This window comes from Mustela erminea, chromosome 17, assembly GCF_009829155.1.
Source record: "Mustela erminea isolate mMusErm1 chromosome 17, mMusErm1.Pri, whole genome shotgun sequence".
NCBI lineage: Eukaryota > Metazoa > Chordata > Mammalia > Carnivora > Mustelidae > Mustela > Mustela erminea.
In genome coordinates this window covers 70,632,730-70,651,262 of record NC_045630.1, presented here as the reverse complement: position 1 = coordinate 70,651,262, position 18,533 = coordinate 70,632,730, and the positions used below count along the sequence as shown (strand labels likewise).

The 18,533-nt window shown below is 53.7% G+C and overlaps 1 protein-coding gene across 3 annotated transcripts; it reads right to left on the bottom strand.

Annotated features, from left to right (window-relative positions):
* Positions 1 to 12,834: 12,834 nt before the first annotated feature.
* S100A16 (S100 calcium binding protein A16) lies at positions 12,835 to 18,470 on the bottom strand. Of its 3 annotated transcripts, none has more exons than XM_032318784.1 (3): positions 18,177 to 18,470; positions 13,847 to 14,025; positions 12,835 to 13,555 (listed from the first exon to the last, which is right to left on the bottom strand). In XM_032318784.1, the coding sequence occupies exons 2-3, from the start codon at positions 13,997 to 13,999 to the stop codon at positions 13,397 to 13,399; spliced, it is 312 nt and encodes a 103-aa protein (XP_032174675.1). In that variant the 5' UTR covers positions 14,000 to 14,025; positions 18,177 to 18,470; the 3' UTR covers positions 12,835 to 13,396. The 3 variants fall into 3 exon arrangements, with proteins under 3 accessions (XP_032174675.1, XP_032174676.1, XP_032174677.1); XM_032318785.1 differs by lacking the exon at positions 18,177 to 18,470 and adding an exon at positions 14,720 to 14,886; XM_032318786.1 differs by lacking the exon at positions 18,177 to 18,470 and adding an exon at positions 14,488 to 14,713.
* Positions 18,471 to 18,533: the final 63 nt, after the last annotated feature.

The following is an 18,533-nucleotide window of genomic DNA, read 5'->3' as shown; positions in this document are numbered from 1 at the left end:
TCAAGCAGCCCGATTCCTGGGATGGGTGCAAATCACATTAATCTGCCACTAACTCACAGTGTGGGTTGAGTAACACCTTCCCAGTCGGCAGAACAGAACGGGAGGGCTGGACAGAATGACCCCAGAGTCCAATTCCGGTCCACATTCTCCAGGGAGCACAGCTGGGCCATGGGCACATCCCTAGCGGTGACTCTGCCAGTGCCCAGCTTGAATAGCTGGGTCAGGGCTCCCTGTCCACGCTCCTGCCTGGGCCAGAGGCCTGCCTCATGTCCCCGCCTGGCTCCTGCCCCCTGGTGGTTGAGACCTGCAGTTGCCGGTGGATCTCACCACCCCACCCCACCCCTGCCCCTCCTCCCTTCCACCGGGTCCGCAGCCCTTCACCCGCTCTGCCCCTGACTCAGGAAGGAAGAGGCAGTGCTGACTCACCTCCAAGGGGCCTTCCCACACCCACAGCCTCACACCTGCCTGACACGTCAGCTGTTTCCTGGACAGTCCGTGTTAAAAGTCTCAAGCACCGGGCGGGAGGAGCAAGGTGGCATAAGTGAGGGGCCAGACACTGCCAAGCTCTGCCCACACACCCCTCTCCTCTCCCCAGGGCAGCACAGCAGAAAGAGAAACAGCCCCAGTGTTGGGGCCCCAGACTGAAGCCCTGGCGTTCCCTCTGGTTCACCAGGTGACCCTGGCCAGGTGCACCGCACCCCTGACCTTCCACCTTTCCACCACACGATCCCTTTTATTACTCCTCTACCCCCAAAAAAAGTATTTTTAAATCTTTTCTTTTCTTTTCTTTTCTTTTACGATTTTATTTATTTCTTAAGAGAGAGTGAGTGAGAGTGAGAGATGCCACCTCCTGACGGTGCAGAAGAATGAGACACAAAGAGAGTGGGGGCAGGGGGCAACAGTCATTTTCCCCTGGGCTGTCAGGAGGGTTAGGGTTGTCAGGAGGTGGCAGAGAGAGACCACAACTTGGAGGGGGAGTGGGCAGAGGGAGAGGGAAAAGCAGGAAGCCTGACTTGGGGCTGGATCCCAGGACTCCAGGATCATGAGCTGAGCGGAAGGCAGACACAACCCACTGAGCCACCCAGGAGCCCCAATTTTCTCTTAATAAACTGCATTAAATAACATCCCTAAGTACCCCTGATAGCATGATCAGCACAAGGAAACTTGGTAACCCCGTGCAGTGATCCAGGGTGTTCCCAGGGCCGGCCAAGGGGCTGACATTGGGGCGCACCTGCTGTATGCTCCGTGATCTCTGTATACTATTGCATTTAATTTACACGACTATCCCAGGAAGTGGGTACGATCTCACCCACTTTACAGAAGAGGACACTGAGGCTCAGGCAAGTTTGCCCAGGTTTACACAGTTAACGAGGCATAAGGAACATAGGCTGTCAAAACAGAAAGCCTCCTCTGCAAGCCCGGATCCCTGGGAAGCCCTGGGAGCTCTCACCTTCCCACTCCAACAGGGCGCACTGCCATTCTCCCCCCACACCCACACCCGGCCCCCTGGCCCCATTGCTCAACCTCCCCAAGCCCGGGGAAGCATCTTCCAGCCCCGCCCCTCTCCTCCTGCTTCCGTGGAAAGCAGACGTGAGAGGGCCCTTCCTCAGGTCTTCCACCTCCCTCGGTAACCCTCTGGACCACAGATGCCACCACCATCCTCCTGATGACCCAGACCGGAAATCTGGCTGTCCTCCTGCTTCCCTCCACTGCCCTCCATGGCCTTCTCAGTGCTGCTTGTCGCTGTCACACTGCTTGAGTGCGGTTGTAGACACAACCGGACCCTTCTCCTGCCCTGGCCTTGCCCCCCGCACCCCCCCCTTCTCAGCTCTGCCACCAGAGTGATCTTCCTAAATCCACACGTGAGCGTGTCAACGCTCAGGTGAAAGCCTCGTGATGTGTCATCACTCTGCGGAGGGGGCTGCCGAGCATCACAAGCCCTCCCAGGCTCCAAGGTCACTGATGCCCAGACCACCCAAGCCATCATTCTCTCCGAGAGCCCTTCCTCCTTTGCTCCCTGTCCGTCTCCCAGCCACCCTTTCAACTCAGCTCTGAGATCATCTCTGTGCCGCAACCCGAATCCCCGCCCTGGCCTCCCCATGTCCTAGAGCACACGCGTGCGCATGCTCACACACACTCACACACGCGCACATGTCCACACAATCACACGCACGCACACTAGCAGCATAGGAACTCGCTCTCACACGCGCTCACACTCACAGGCGCGCACGCACTCCCATGCAACGCACACACAAGCACCCACACATACACGCACGCACTCTCATGCACACGCGTGCTCCCCTGCACATGCACACACGTGTGCTCACACACACGCGCACTCCCACGCACAGGCGCTCACACTCACACATACATGCGCGCACTCCCGTGCACACGCATACACACATGCACGCTCACACTTACACGCTTGCTCTCGCGTGCGCACACAGACACACCCACGCACCTGCGCACACTCACATAGGTAGCTGTTCCTCCCATGGACCCCACTAGCCCCCTGCCCTGTAACAGGAACTTCGATAACACTTTCTTTAAGTGTCTCCCCCTCTAGACTGGGCTGCTGATAAACAGGGCTTGACACAGAGCAGGGGCTTGGCACCTGGCCAGTGCTGCTCCCCTCAACAGCGCATTTCCAGACCAGGCTCTGCCCCCACCCCAAACCCTTCTAGAAGCCGACTTGCTGCCTTTGCAACCACCCCGCTCTCTCCCGTCACCAGATGCTTCCTTCTTGCCCAGGCCAGTGCTTTGTGGAGGAGGCAATTTAACACCCACTCCCCAGAGGGGCTTCTAGGAGGGCGGAGCCCTTCCACTCCTCTCTCTGTCCACAAGGAAAGGGTGAGAGTCTGCGCATTGGTTTTCTGTCAGCCGGCCGGGCGGCCGCATCCTCCTCACCTCCCCGTGAGCCCACCCGCCAGAGGCAGTTGGAAAAGGTAGGGAGGTCAGTCTGGGAAGCCACAGGAGAGGAACACACCATCAACTAGACTCATGTCTCAGGGGATATGGTCAGGGACAAACCACTCCTTGTGCCCCCGATCTCCAGTCACCCCGCCAACACCTGTGTTTTTGCGAGGAAAGCAGACTGTCCCCTGGCACTGCTGGACCTCAGTTAGGGGATTTGCTTCCCCACTCACAAGCCCCGACGGAGCCCTATAGGTCTGAGACCTGCTGTCTGACTCAGAAGCCACCCACCCCCGCCTGCAGGTTCCTCGCTCAGCCTGGAGCCCAGCCACCATTCCAGCAAGCACCCAGGCCTGGGCAGCAGGTTTCTACGTTTGTCAGAATGGAGGTTCCAAGGATGGAAGATGTCATTTGGTAAAACCAGTGCCAACAGGAATCAACATAAAGCAGGAAGAATAACCACTTTCCCAGAAACACCCAACACAAGAGGGGATTCTCATGTGTTCTGATAAACCCAGGGAGCGTCCCAAATCTCAGAGATGGACTAAGGGCTGCTTCAAAAAAAGAAAGTTGACTCAGGAAGGTGAGCAGTGGTCTTAAAAATTATAGGGTGTTGCTCATGAGGAAGTGGTTTAAAGAGACATGTTTGAAGAGATCAATGTGTAATACTAGGAAATGGTGAGACATCAGAGAAGACAGATTCTGGATTTTAACGTTGGCCTCACATGTTCTCCTTCTACCAGCCAGGATCTCCCAGGGGCAGGAAGCCCCATGCGAGCTTGCCGGAGCAAAAAAGGTGATGTGCTAGGTTGCAGAACTGCTGATCTCATGGAGGTGATTCAAGGCCTGGTTCCCGGGTGCCCCAAACACCACACCATTCAAACTCTTCAGTGTGGCCCTCAAGGACCCAACTCTCCAATTCAGTCTTCATGCATACCCTCAGCAAATATGTATTCGGTAGTGACACCACACCAGGCCCTGGGAATACACTAGTGACCAAGACACACAGAGCCCTCGCGCAGGCAGAGTACATAATCAGATGGGGAAGATGGGCCCTGCACATAACGTCCGGATCCTGGTAAGGGCGAGGAACAAAAACGGCCAGGTGTGACGACAGACCCCTCCCTGGGCAGGTGGGTGGGGAGGGACTCACGGAGGAGGAGTCGCCCACACAGGGAGGGGGTGTGCTCCAGGCTGGGCCCTGCGATGGGAGGGAGAAAAGAGCAATGTGGGCGGACCACGGATGGTGGGGGCAGAAGGGCCCGGGACAGAATTAGAAAGGTCAGGAGGGGTCCAATCACACAGGGCCTTGTAAGGCCATGGTCAAGAGTTTCGATTGTATTCTAAGTACAGCAGGAGGGGGTGGAAGGCTCCTGCTGGGTCAGTCAGAAGAGTGTACAACTCTTAATCTCGGGGTCATGAGTTCAAGCCCACGCTGGGCATGGAGCCTACTTAATAATTACTATCATTATTTCTCAGGGGCGCCTCACTGGTGCAGTCGGTTGAGCGTCCAACTCTTGATTTTGACGCAGGTCAAGCCCCATGTCGGGCTCCACACTCAGGGGGTGTCCACTTGTCTGTCTCCCTCCCCCTCTGCTAGTCCATCCCCCACGCCCACTCTCTCTCTAATAAGTAAATTAAAAAATAAATAAAACCTTTTAAAATAATAACTTTTTTAAAAAAGATGATTCTTTAAAAAGATGATTTTTTAAAATTTTTAAAAATTTTTTGGGACACCTGTGTGGCTCAGTGGGTTAAGCCTCTGCCTTCGGCTCAGGTCATGGTCTCGGAGTCCTGGGATGGAGCCCCGAATTGGGCTCTCTGCTCGGCGGGGGCCTGCTTCCCCCTCTCTCTCTGCCTGCCTCTCTGCTTACTTGTGATCTCTCTCTGTCAAATAAATAAATAAAATCTTTAAAAAACAATAAAAAGATGATTCTGGGGAATTCTCCATGGAAGATGACAAAGTAAAGATATTTTTGAATCTCTACTTCAGAGCCTCACTAAGAATAAGCAAACACAACAACATGTAAAGACAAGAAAAGACCATGTTCAATGAAACTCGTCTGACTCCAAGCCACAAATCATGAAGGACACCCGTCAAATGTAGTTGTGGTGGATCTAAGCAAGGGCATTACGTGAAAGCAGAAACATGCTGCCCTAACCTTTGGGTGGGACATACCCTTCAAGGGTACCCAGTGTCCCTTTGACTGAAGCAGGAATACCGCAGTTGAGAACAGGCTGAGGAGAGGTTTCCCCTGGAGACCTAGTTTGACACCTCAGGACAACAGGGAAGGAAGCTTAAGAAGAAACCACGGGATGACGCTCTTACTGCTTTGTGTCATGGCCTCCCAGTCAAGGATGAACCCAGCTGGAACAGGACAAGACACAGAGAATGGGGGCACCTAGGTGGCTCAGTGGGTTAAGCTGCTGCCTTTGGCTCAGGTCATGATCCCAGCATCCTGGGATCGAGTCCCACATCGTGTTCTCTGCTTGGCAGGGAGCCTGCTTCCCTCTCTCTCTCTCTCTCTGCCTGCCTCTCTGCCTACCTGTGGTCTCTCTCTGCCAAATAAATAAATAAAATCTAAAAAAAAAAAAAAGATACAAAGAATGTCAGAGTGCGTGCTGCCAGGTTTCACTGTGACACGACCCCATCTCCCAAGTGCCAAACCCTGAGAGGAGCTGTGCCCTTCCACACACCCGCGGGTACCATCTGAAGCCACTATACTCTTACCCCATTCTACAGCACCACCCCTCAGTGATAACTAGCTTATGCAAAGTAAATAATAATCAGAAAGGATCATCTCAGGACACCTGGGTGGCTCAGTGGGTTAAGCCTCTGCCTTCAGCTCAGGTCCTGATGCCAGGGTCCTGGGATCAGGCCCCACGTCAGGCTCTCTGCTCAGCGGGGAGCCTGCTTCTCTCTCTCCCTCTGCATGTAGCTCCCTCTGCTTGTGCTCACTCTCTCTCTGTCAAATAAATAAATAAAATCTTTAAAAAATATATCAGGGAAGTAATTTTTATATTTGATAAGGAGAATTCAAGATGAAAAAAAAGAGACAAATAGAAACATAATACAGGAAAATATAGATATCATAAACACAAAAGGGGATGCCTGGGTGGCTCAGAGGGTTAAGCCTCTGCCTTTGGCTCAGGTCATAATCTCAGGGTCCTGGGTTCGAACCCCACATCGGGCTCTCTGCTCCGTGGGGAGCCTGCTTCCCCCTCTCTCTCTCTGCCTGCCTATCTACTTGTTATCTCTGTCTGTCAAATAAATAAAATCTTTAAAAAATAAAAAACAAAAATAAAAAAAATAAACACCAAAGGACCACTAATAGAACCTCAAAATATAAAAAAGAACAACTGTCAAAACTTTTGGAAAAAATAAATAAATAATGGTTAGAGATTTGGGTTTTTTTAAGTTTATTATTATTTTTTTAAGATTTCATTTATTTATTTGACAGAGACAGATCACAAGTAGGCAGAGAGGCAGGCAGAGAGAGAGAGGAGGAAGCAGGCTCCCCACGGAGCAGAGAGCCCGATGCGGGGTTCGAACCCAGGACCCTGAGATCATGACCCAAGCCGAAGGCAGCGGCTTAACCCACTGAGCCACCCAGGCACCCTTAAGTTTATTTTTTTAAAGATTTTATTTATTTATTTGACAGAGAGCAAGAGATCACAAGGAGGCAGAGCCTAACTCGGGGCTCCATCCCAGGATCCTGAGACCATGACTAAAGCCTAAGGCAGAGGCCCAACCCACTGAGCCACCCAGGCACCCCTGGTTAGAGATTTTAACATACTCTTCTCAGAAACTGAACAATCAAGGAGATAAAAATAGAGATATAAGATAGTTGAATAATCGTACTGATGAATTGAAGTCACTGGCAAATACAGACTTCTACACTCAAGAAAGAGAAAATACACATTCTTTTCTAACACATGTAGCTCATGTAATATTGAATATGCTTTAGGATACAAAAGAAGTCTCAATAAATTCCAAAGAATCATTATTTTATGGACTATAATTATAATTATGCTTTCTTACTCTTATGTAATAAAGATTTCTAATTAATAGATGATTTAAAAGAAGGAGAAAAAAACTGAAACAGTCCTAATATTTACCAACAAGTGTATGGGTAAATAAAGTAGAGCATATTCGAACATGGAAATACGATACAATAGTGAGAATTAAGAGCTCCATCAATATGGATAAATCTCTTATTTTAAGCAAGAAAAAACTTTGCAGAAGAATCTATACATTATGTTATCACTTACATGAAGTGCAAAAACACACAATACTAAAGAATACATTGCTTAGGAATATGTATATATGTGACCAAAATTTTCTTTTGCAATTGAGGAAATCGTAAACACACAATTCCAGATGGTGGCTCTGGCCATCAGTGCAGTGTAGGGTTGCGTGTGGAGGCCTCTAACTAGACTGTACATTTTATTTGTTTTATTTTAAGTGATCGTCTCTGTCAAATAAATAAATAAATCTTTGGGGCACCTGGGTGGTTCAGTGGGTTAAGCCGCTGCCTTCGGCTCAGGTCCTGATCTCAGGGTCCTGGGATCGAGCCCCGCATCGGGCTCTCTGCTCAGCAGGGAGCCTGCTTCCCCCTCTCTCTCTGCCTGCCTCTCTGCCTACTTGTGATCTCTCTCTGTCAAATAAATAAATAAAATCTTTAAAAATAAAATAAAATAAAAATTTAAAAAACCGTTCCTCCTCCCTGATCTCCTTGCATCCGCTCTGCCCTTCTGCTCTCAGTCTTTTCCTCTTGCAACTGAGATTTTTCCTATTGCATTTGGAGATTATTTGGAGTCTTTTCATATTGCAACTGAGATTATTCCAAATGCAGCTCTGCTCCGGCCTCAGGCTCAAGTGCACATACCTGTGCACTCCCATTGTTGGAAAAAAACATCCAAGAGTGCCTGGGTGGCTCGGTAGGTTACGTGTCTGCCTCTTGACTTCGGCTGGGCTGGGTTGGTGACCTCAGGGTCGTGAGATCAAGCCCCACATCCATCTCTCTGCACTACATGGAGTCTACTTGGAATTCTCTCTCTCCCTCTCCTGTTCCTCTCACTTCTAAACACAACAACAACAACAACAATCAGTGGTTACCGACCCCCCAGTCCTGTCCCCCTCTCCAGCCTGGCCTCTTATCTTTGTCCATTTTGCTCTTGAGCTCCAGCCCCACCGAGTTTCCCTTAGAAACTCTGGCTCACCATGCTCTCTCCTGCCTCAGGGCCTTTGCACCTGAAGGTCCCTATGTCTGGGAAGCCCTTCTCCCCTCAGCTCTGCCCTTTGCCTGTGCTGCCCCTCTTGCACATCTTAGCTCCAGCATGGTTCCCACCAAGGTGCTCCCCAATCCCAGAAGAGGTCACACTTCTTTGTCAAAAATTACCACAGAGGTGGGCCGCTGGGTGGCTCAGCCAGTTAAGCATGGGCCTTCTGCTCAGGTAATGACCTTGGGGTCCTGGGATCGAGCCACGCATCTGGCTCCCTGGTCAATGGGAAACCTGCTTCTCCCTCTCCCTCTGCCTGCGGCTCTCCTGCTTGTGCTCTCTCTGTCAAATAAATCAATAAAATCTTTAAAGAAAAAAAGCCACCACAAATGTGACCCTTCAGAAGTTACCCCCATTTGTTGGTGTGATCAAATGGTTATGAGCCTTCCTCCTCTCTAAACTGGAAGTCCTGTGATGTCAGGAAGCACATCTCTTCCTGAGATGTGCCGCCGCTGTTGCTGCGGCGCCTGCCTTGGGGGTGGCACAGAAGCACTAGATTCTGAATAAATGAATGAATGACTGGGTCTTCCACAGAAGCAACCACAGCCAACAGCCAGGGTCCATAAGGGGGCAGTCTTAGCCCATTGTAGTTCCTGGGGCCAACCTGCTGCCTGGGCAGCCGGTCCAGAGTTAGTGGAAGACCTCTGGGCTGGGGGGACACTGGTGACCAGCGGTGTGTCCTTCGCTAAGTCCTGTCACCTCCACGAGCCTCCGGGTCTTCATCTGCAGAACGTGGATGGGGACTTCTCCATCACAGGCTGTCAGGAGGACCAAGTGAGCCTTGGATTAGATTGTGGTTTCTTTTCTTTTTTTTTTTTTTTTTAAGATTTTATTTATTTATTTGACAGAGATCACAAGCAGGCAGAGAGGCAGGCAGAGAGAGGAGGAAGCAGGCTCCCTGCTGAGCAGAGAGCCCGATGCGGGGCTCGATCCCAGGACCCTGAGATCATGACCTGAGCCAAAAGCAGAGGCTTTAACCCACTGAGCCACCCAGGCGCTCCTAAAAAAATTTTTTTAATAAAAATTAAAAATGAAGGGCCACCTGGGTGGCTCAGTTGGTGAAGTGTTTGACTCTTGGTCTTGGCTTGGGTCTTGATCTCTGGGTCATGAGTCCAAGTCAGGCACTGAGCTCCACACTGGGCATGGAGCCTACTTTAGTAATAATAACAATAATAAAGTAAAAATGAAAGCACCGCATGCCAAAACATGGGATGCAGCAAAATCAGTGCCAAAAGGAAAGATTATAGCAGAAAACATTTACAGTAAAAAAGATGGAAGAGATGGGGCTCCTGGGTGGCTCAGTGGGTTAAGCCTCTGCCCTCAGCTCAGGTCATGATCTCAGGGTCCTGGGATCGAGCCCCACATCGGGCTCTCTGCTCAGCACTGAGCCTGCTTCCCTTCCTCTCTCTCTGCCTGCCTCTCTGCTTATCTGTGATCTCTGTCCATTAAATAAATAAATAAAATCTTAAAAAAATAAAAAAAAAACAGGGGCGCCTGGGTGGCTCAGTGGGTTAAGCCGCTGCCTTCGGCTCAGGTCATGATCTCAGGGTCCTGGGATCGAGTCCCGCATCGGGCTTTCTGCTCAGCAGGGAGCCTGCTTCCCTCTCTCTCTCTGCCTGCCTCTCTGTCTACTGTGGTCTCTGTCAAATAAACAAATAAAATCTTTTAAATAAATAAATAAATAAATAAATAAATAAATACAAACAGAAGAGGATTTGTAGGGAAGTGAAAATATTCTGCCTCATATTATACGGATAGATACATGTCCTTCCACATTTGTCCAAACCCAGCGATGGTACAACACCAGCAGCGAACCTGATGCAAACTTGGACTTTCATGGCTGTGACAGATCAGTGGAGGTTTATCAGCTGGAACAAAGGCACAGCTCTGGTCCAGGATGTCACGAATGCGGAAAACTGTGCACACGTGGGTTTAATTTTGCTGAATATAGAAGTGCTCTAAAAAAAAAATCAAATTTTAATAAAAAGAAAATGTGAAAGAAAAATAAACAAGGGGTGCCCGGGGGGCTCAGTCTGTTTGGCGTCTGCCTTCGGCTTGGGTCATGATGTCAGGGTCCTGGGATCGAGCCCCCCATTGGGCTCCCTTGCTCAGTGGGGAGCCTGCTTCTCCCTCTCCCTCTGCCTACGGTTCCCCCTGCTTGTGTGCTCTCTGTGTCAAATAAATAAATAAAATATTTTTATTAAAGCAATAGACATAACACACCACGTTAACAGAATAAAAGAGAAAAAACACATGCTCATCATGACTGATGTAGAAAAAACATTTGACAAAATTCAACACCCTTTCATGATACACTCAACAAACTAGAAAAAGAAGGACCATACCTCAACACAGTAAAGCCACATATGAAAACCCACCAGTACCATCATACTCAACAGTGAAAAAGAGAGCTCCTTCTCTAAGATCAGGAACAGAGCAAGGACAACCCCTCTTACCACTTCTTTCAACAAAGTTCTAGAAGTCCTAGCCACCACAAATAGGCAATGAAAAGAAATAAAAGACATCCAAATAGGAAAGAAAGAAGTAAAGTTATTTCTGCTTTTAGGCGACATGATCCCTAAAGGAACTAATACATTCAGCAAAGTTGCAGGCACAGAATCAACTCAAAAATCAGTTGTGTTGGGTTCCTGGGTGGCTTAGTCGTTGAGTGTCTGCCTTCAGCTCAGGTCATGATCCCAGGGTCCTGGGATCGAGCCCCAGCAGGGAGCCTGCTTCTCCCTCTCCCAGTCCCCCTGCTCGTTTTCCCTCTCTCTCTGACAAATACGTAATAAAATCTTAAAAAAAAAAAAAAAGTTTTAAAATTTAAACAATAACATTTAAAAAATAAAATCTTTTAAAAAATAATACATAAAGAACTGCTACAATTCAATATTAACAGCTACAAGACACAAATCACGCAGTTTATAAATGAGCAAGTAACAGTGCCTGAATGGCTCAGCTGGTTAAGGGTCTGTCTGACTCTTGACCTTGGCCCAGGGCATGATCTCAGATTGTGAGTTCAAGCCCCATGTTGGGCTCCACACCCAGCATGACACCTACTCAAAAAAAAAAAAAAAAAGAAAAAGAATACATGAACACTGAGTAGACCTTTATCCAAAGCAGATATGCAAACAGTCCACAGGGAAACGCAAGTCAAAACCACTGGACATCACCTCAAACCCGTTAGGACAGCCACCGTCAGAAAATCAGAACACGGCAAGTGTTGGCAAGAATGTGAGAAGTCAGAGCCCTCGTGCGCTGTTGGCGGGAAGGCAGACTGGTGCAGTTCCTCAACAATGTAAAATAGAACTACCAGCAATCCCGCTTCGCATCGAAAATAGAATCTTGAAGGGCTGTTCGTGCTCCCAAGAAGTAGAAGCAAGTTACATGTCCGCCATTGGGTGATGATGAAGAAAATGTGGATACACAGAACGGACCCGAATCAGCCTTAAAGAGAAGGGACTGGTGTACACTACAACACGGATAAACCCTGAGGTCCCTCTACTACGTGAGATAAGCCAACCCTCAGACAAATACGGCGTGATTCCACTTATCTGAGGTGTCTAGAGTCATCACACTCATAGGAACACCCAGTGGAGAACTGGTTGCCAGGGGCCGAGGGATCTGCTGTTCGGTGGGTACAGGGTCTCAGTCATGTAAGATGAAAATGTTTTCGAGATCTGGGGTATGACAAAGTGCCTGTACTTAACACTGTACACCGAGAAGTTGTTGAGGAAGGGCACCTGGCGGCTCAGTCGGTTGGGTGACTGCCTTTGGCTCAGGTCATGATCCCAGGATCCTGGGATGGGGACCTGCGTCGGGCTCCCGCTCATCTGGGAACCTGCTTCTCCCCCTTCCTCCCCTCCGCCCCAACCCTGCTCATTCTCTCTCTCTCAAATAAATAAAATCTTGAAAGAAAAAAATAACTGAGGGTAAAATTATGTTACATGTTTTTTTATCACAATTAGATAGAGAGACCCCCCCCCCAAAGACATGTGAACAAGCTCTTCCCCACCGAGGGCAGCACCCTCAGGACAGGCAACAGTAACTGGGGAAGGGTCCCTGGGGAGGGGGTTGAGGAAGGAGACCACGCGCCATCGTGACTACAGGCCTGTCCTGAGCAGAAGATCTTGGAGCTGGAGGATGGTACCCCTACACCATCCCCGGTTGAAACCCCTGACCCAGCCTGCCCGCCGAGTCTCCTGCCTCCCTGCTGCCTTCCCTCTCCACAGCAGAGGCTCCCTCCAGGCAGGAGCAGAGAAAAGCCAACAGTGTCCCCCTCTGGCTGGTGGGCTCTGGCCCCCCACAGCACTCTTCTTAACCCCTTCCCCATCCCACAAACCATGCTGGGTGCCTGAGGACTCTGAGGGCCGGGGAGCCAGGTGGAGGGTTGGGGCCGCTCTCATGGGACGGGAAAGAGGCCTAATGGGACACACTGTGTGCCCGGAAGTAGAACAGGAGTCTGCGTGGGGGCTCCAAGGGCCCAGGGACAGTGACCCATGGCTTTCAGCCCCTCATGGAGCCAGCAGGAGTTGCTGCTGGCCCAGGGCTAACAGCATGCAGGGCCCCAGTCATAGGGGCCCTCAGGTGAGATTCCCCCTTGCCTCAGGCCCCAGGGCAAAGACCACCAAGGAATGAGGTTCCAGGGAGCGGAAAGGCTTTAATGAGCATCACAAGGGGACTGGGGGAGGGGTACAGACTCCAAACCCAGCCTCCCTGCCTTCGCTTCAGCTGGGGGAGGGAGCAGCCCTGCTCAGCCGTTCCCAGACCCCAAGGCAGCCAGAGGGGAGTCCCCGGGAATCTTCTCCACCCACCAAAAGTGTTGAAAGGGGAGAGGTCTGCAGCTGCTGCTGCCAGGAGCAGGAAGACCTCCAGCAGCAAGCTGACCTCCAGAGGTCAGGAGAGACCTAAAATCAGGCAGAATAGCAGCCATGGGAGGGTTCGGGGCTAAGCAGGCAAGGAAACTCGTGGGATCCCCAAGCACTGAAAATTCAGAGGGGGCCCCAGAGCCTGCTGGCTCCAGGAACGAAGACCCGAGGGAGTCCCCCCCAGACCTAGACACCACGAAGACTGAGACGCCAGCAGAAGGTCTGGGGGGAGAAGCAAGGATAGGAGCCTGGGTGGGTGGAAGAGGCTGAGGGGAGCCTGGGAAGGGCACCAGGGACCGTGCCCCGGACGGAGGGGTGGTGGGAGACGTCCTCTAGCTGCTGTTCTGCTGTTCCTGTTGGCGGATGAGGTTGGCAATGGGGCTGGTGATGCCGCCTATCAAGGTCCAGTACTCGTCGAAGCTGATGCGTCCATCGTGGTTGGCGTCCAGGCTCTGGATGAGCTTGTCAGCGGCCTTTCGGTTTCCCGTGTCCTGGAGAGGAAGGGGGGGTCAGCAGGGCTGGGCAGCGGCCCCACAGAGCCCCAGGCACAGCACTCCTGTGGCTTGGGCCTGAGCACCGGCTGCCTTGGGAGGAGACAAACCGAGCCCGCCCCAACCCCGGTGGGGCCTGCGTACCCTGAGAGGACAGGGGTCTGGAAGTGCGGGGGGGACCCCGGTTTGGGGGGGTCACTCTGAAAAGACGGAAGCCACCGGAGGAAGGGAACCACATGAGGATGAGGGGTTGGGGGGCCGGGGGGCAGACAGGTTGGGCGGGGGCCTCACCGTCAGCATGTGGTTGAGCTCTTTCTGAAGCATCTTCCGGAAGCTGCCCTTGCTGATCTTGTTCTTGACCAGGCTGTGTTTCGACACGTATTTGTAGAAGTTTTCCACCAGGACCACAACCGCCTTCTCCAGCTCTGTGTAACCGTCCGCCATCTCGCAGCCTCACGCCTCGGGGGGACCTGGCGCCATGAACAGGGCAGGTGAGGAGACCCCATAGTCCAGACCCCCTCCGAGCCCTGCCCTCATCCTCCCCCTGGGTCCCCAGGCTGGCAGGTCCTGGGCAGGAGGGATGAGGCGGGGAAAGGGGGGGCACCAGGGTGGGCCTGGACCTTGTGGTTGCTGTAATCCAGCCGCTCACCAGCCCAACCGCCCCAGCAGGTTCCCCTGGCAGGCTCCCCAGCCCTGCCCCAGCCCCAGGCCCTGGGCCTGTCAGAGCTCCCTGCAAAGAGGGTTAGGGTAAGTGCCCATCCCCGTGCCTCCCCACAGCTGCCCCGCCCAGGACCCCTGCCCTGTGAGCAGGCACAGCTAGAAACTGCTAGGATGAGCCAGAGGGGCCGGGAGACCAGAAGCCAATGTGTCCCCAGGGGCAGGACTGGCAGAGACCCAGCCCCAGGCCACAGAGCAAGGGGCCGGAACTTAACGCCCTGTCCAGCGTCCTCAGCCAGGCGGCAGGACAGGCTGCCCAGGGAAGGTCGCCCCTCTCCGGGAAAGGACGATGTCCCCCCGACTAAGTCAGACCTTCTGCAGACCCCCAGCCACGCCCTGCTGGGCCGCCCTCCCTCGCCGCCCACCCCAAAATACGTAGGAGCCAGGCCAGTCCGCCCCAGCTGGAGACAGAGCTGTGGCCTTCACCCCAGGACAAAAGGCACTTACAGTCCAAGCGGATACGGCCTCTGCATAACAGGATATGAGGGGAACAGGAGACTCTATTCTGTGAGTCGCTGCCGCCCTGGCCCAGAGCTCCCCAAAGTAAGCCCCAGCCCAGAGCTCCCTTCCCACCCCCAAGCCCAGGAATGAGCCACAGCCACCCGGCCCACGGGGTTCTGGCAAGGGAAAGTAGACACAGCCACTATCCCGTCCTGAGCCTCGCAGGGCCCCACTTGGAGGAGCGGTCTGCTTGGCCCAGCCTCACCCTGGCACTGGCCCTGGCCCGGCCCTGCACACCCTGCCCCGCCCCCGCTCCCAGACTCTCAGGGCCCGCACTGGCCGGGGCCACGGGCTCTTCTGGGGTCCAGTCTCCCCAGATACCAGGCATCCCTGAGGCAAGGACAGAGTTTCATAGGCACAGCCGTTTGTTTTCTGAACCAAAGGGCGTGACTCATAGACTTTAGGACCATTTTTTAAAAACCCTAGGTACATAAGCACGCTGCTCTTAATCTCTGTGTCTCCCCTCGCCGGCACCATCTGGCCCAACGGCTTGCTTGAGGTGCATGTTCTAGAAATACTCCACCTCCTTCCAGCCCTGCCGCCAGGTATCCACAGCCCCTGACCACCCTTCTAAAATATTCCCCTCACGTAGCTCTTTATGAAGGGAGGATGTGACCGAGGGACGAGGCCCTAACAGAGGAAGGAGCAGGGGCAGAGACAGAGGAGCATCTCTGACCAGGACCCCGGCCTTCTTTCCCTGCCTCGTCCAGCTGACCACTCTGGTCTGAAGAGGAGAATGGAGCTGGAGCTACAGGAAACCACAACCTCGCCCCACGCTCTTTGCTTATTAAGTGTGATTGGGGACGTCTGGGGGGCTCCGTCCGCTAAGTATCTGCCTCCGGCTCAGGTCATGATCTCAGGGTCCTGGGAGCGAGTCCCCCATCAGGCTCTCTGCTCAGTGGGGAGCCAGCTTCTCCCTCTCCCTCTGCACACCCCCACCCCCCGCTTGTGTGCCCCTGCCCTCTCTAACAGATAAATAAAATATTTTTTTAAAAAAACAAAAAAAGGTATGTGACTGTGAGGTCTAATGTAAGACTTTCAGGCTAACACCCTGACACTCACAAATGAGGAGGGAGAAAAGTTTTGATCCACACAGTGCTGCCCACTGCCCTTGAGTTGGAAGTGGCCAGGCCCACGGCCAGCATTCCTGGGGTCCCACAAGCTGTACCCACCACACTTTCTACCTTTGGGAGTAGAAAGACAGCTCAGAGAACCCCAAACCCTAACCATTCCAGACTTTGCTCCCTAAGTGAGGAGCCCTGTGGAAACTAGTCAGGGAGAGGGAAGAGATGGAAATCAGGTGTAGGGGCGCTGCGCCTCTGCCCTCTCCCCCTGGCCCACCCACCCTCCTCCCCACTTTCTTAGGGTCTTGTTTCTCTGACTCCTCCTGCCCTCGATACCACGTCCCAGCCCCTACCTGGCCTCTGGCAGCCCCGCAGGCCAGACAGAGCTGAGCACTCGGGACAGTCAGCCGCTGGCCTCAACAGTCCTGGGTTTCGGTACCCAGTGGGCCACCCCCCACCTTCTAGTCAAATGGGAAGCCTCTCCATCTGGATGAGTGCTTCTCCGAAGCTTTTTCTGAAGGAAGGAGATCAGAGTGGGATAGTGGGGGCGTGGGGGGGGGCTTACTGTCTCCTTCCCTCCCTCCCTCCCCTGGGGGCCAGGAGACAGGCTCTGCCACCCACCCACGCACAGGTACCGAGCTCCTCCCACCTGCCCTCTTTAGCCACCAGCCACGCGGAATGAGGCTGGACGGTTAGGCTGTCCCATCAGGCCGTCCTAGGAAGCCTTGGCGGGAGGTAGGTCCTGGCCTAAGAGCAGGGCGGGGTTCGAGGGGGGAGGGTGGACATGTACATTAGAGCCTTCCCCGAAATCAGGAACAAGAGGACCACTTGTCCTCCGAAGGGCCCTCACACCCAGAGCCCCCCAGCCCTCTGCCGATGTTCTCCTCGGCCCGTCCTTGTTTGATTCATCTTTGAGCAACGGAAAGGCCCCACCCTCATGCCTGCTCACCTCTGCGCAGCCTCCTGACTTCTCCCAAAGCCTGTGGGCGCTCTGACCCTTGACCCTGGGTCTGGGCCACAGCAGTCCTGCCTCCTACCCCCAAGTTCTAGGTCTCAGCCCTCCAAGAGCTTCCTAGCCACCCCCAGGCCCCTGCAGTCCACCACACACCATCCAGCCTCTTTTCCCACCACACAAGCTCTTCTTAAGGGTCTCTAGGCACTGGGAGATGTCCCTGAAGCTCCAAGCCTCCTGGCCACTGTCCCTCTCTAGAGCTTGGCCCACTCTCAAGCCTGAATTTGGCCTTTCCCGTGTCCCTTCCATATACCTCAAAGTTGTTCACTCATTTCTCATTTATTTCCTTCTTCATCTGTCACTCACTCATTTCCTTCTTCATTCATTCATCCGCCCCAAGGGCCTTCAGCACAGAGGGAAGGTGTGATCCGAATGGGCTGGTGACTTGTCCCTCTATTTACAAGGCTGTTTCCCACCCAACATCCCGCTCCGTGCTCCTCTGCTCACTCCTCTCCAGCTTCCGGAGGCCAGTGTCTGGTACAAGTGCCCCTGCCTCTCCGTCTCCACCCGCATGGGACCCTGCACCTGAGTCACACGGCCACACACAGAGGCCCCATCACCAGCCATCCAGGTCTCGGAAGAAGCCTGTTCCTCTGGAGCATTTTCCAGACGACTGGGGCTGGACTACGGCATGGACACTCACGCCCTCCACCCCTGGTCTCTCCAAGGACAGAGGATAGAGGAAGGCTGAGCCACTGCCCCCCCACCCCTCCACCCCGCTCATCTCCGAGCACCCCTGCCCTCACCCCCAGCTGCCCAGCGGGGCCCAACCCTTCAGAGGGCCAGTCGGCCGGACCTGCCTGGGTCCTGAGGTGGAAACAAGCCACCTCAGTGCCTGCCTCCTCTCCCAGGCTCGCTGGCTCTCGCTGGGGCCTTCCTGGTGCCTCCTGGACCCCATCACCTCTCCCAGGACACAGCTTCCAGGGCCTGGTGAGGCCTGTGTCCAGGTCGGACCACCTCCCAACCCCCACCAATCCGCATTTATCCTTTTTTGGTCGAGGGAGGGTCGGAGCCGCTGTGACAAAGCTCGGAAGCACTCTGCCTTGAGGCCCAGGCCCTGGAGAAGAGCCCCGTCAGCCTCCGGGTTGTGGAGGGGGTCTCCCCACCCCATCCACGCCTCTGAAGCCCTCTCCGGCCCCCAGCCCCACCAGAAGTCTCCATTACCACACCAGCCTGTGGGAAAATTAACGATTAACCGAATCATCCAGTCAGTGCCTGGCAGGGCCCCCTCCCCAGGCTCCCTTCACTGCCCCTTCCCCTGGCCCCAAACGTTTGCCCGGCCTCTCCAGCAGCCCCAGGCCTCCCAGGACGGGCTGGGGGTGCTCACCTGCCTCCTCGGACTGCCTCCTCTCCCGCAGGGCTCTGGGGCCTGGGCTCTGGCACTGCCAAGCGGCTCTCCCCCCGCTCAGCCGGCCAGGACTCCTCCCCGCCTCGCTCCCAGAATCTGTCCCACTCCCTCCAGCCTGGCTGAGCTGGCTCGGTGGGGAGGTAGTCACTGAGCTCCCTCTTGACTTAGCCCTGGGGTTGGGCCCTTGTTAAAGGGATACACACCTTTTTTAGCACCCCCCCCCACCCCACCCCAAAGGGAGCGGTGGAAGCCGGCACCCCGCACAAGCGCACCCTCCCCACCCTGCAGCGCTGGAGCGGAAAGAATCTAGTCGGTGGAGGAAGGAAGGGAAGGGCG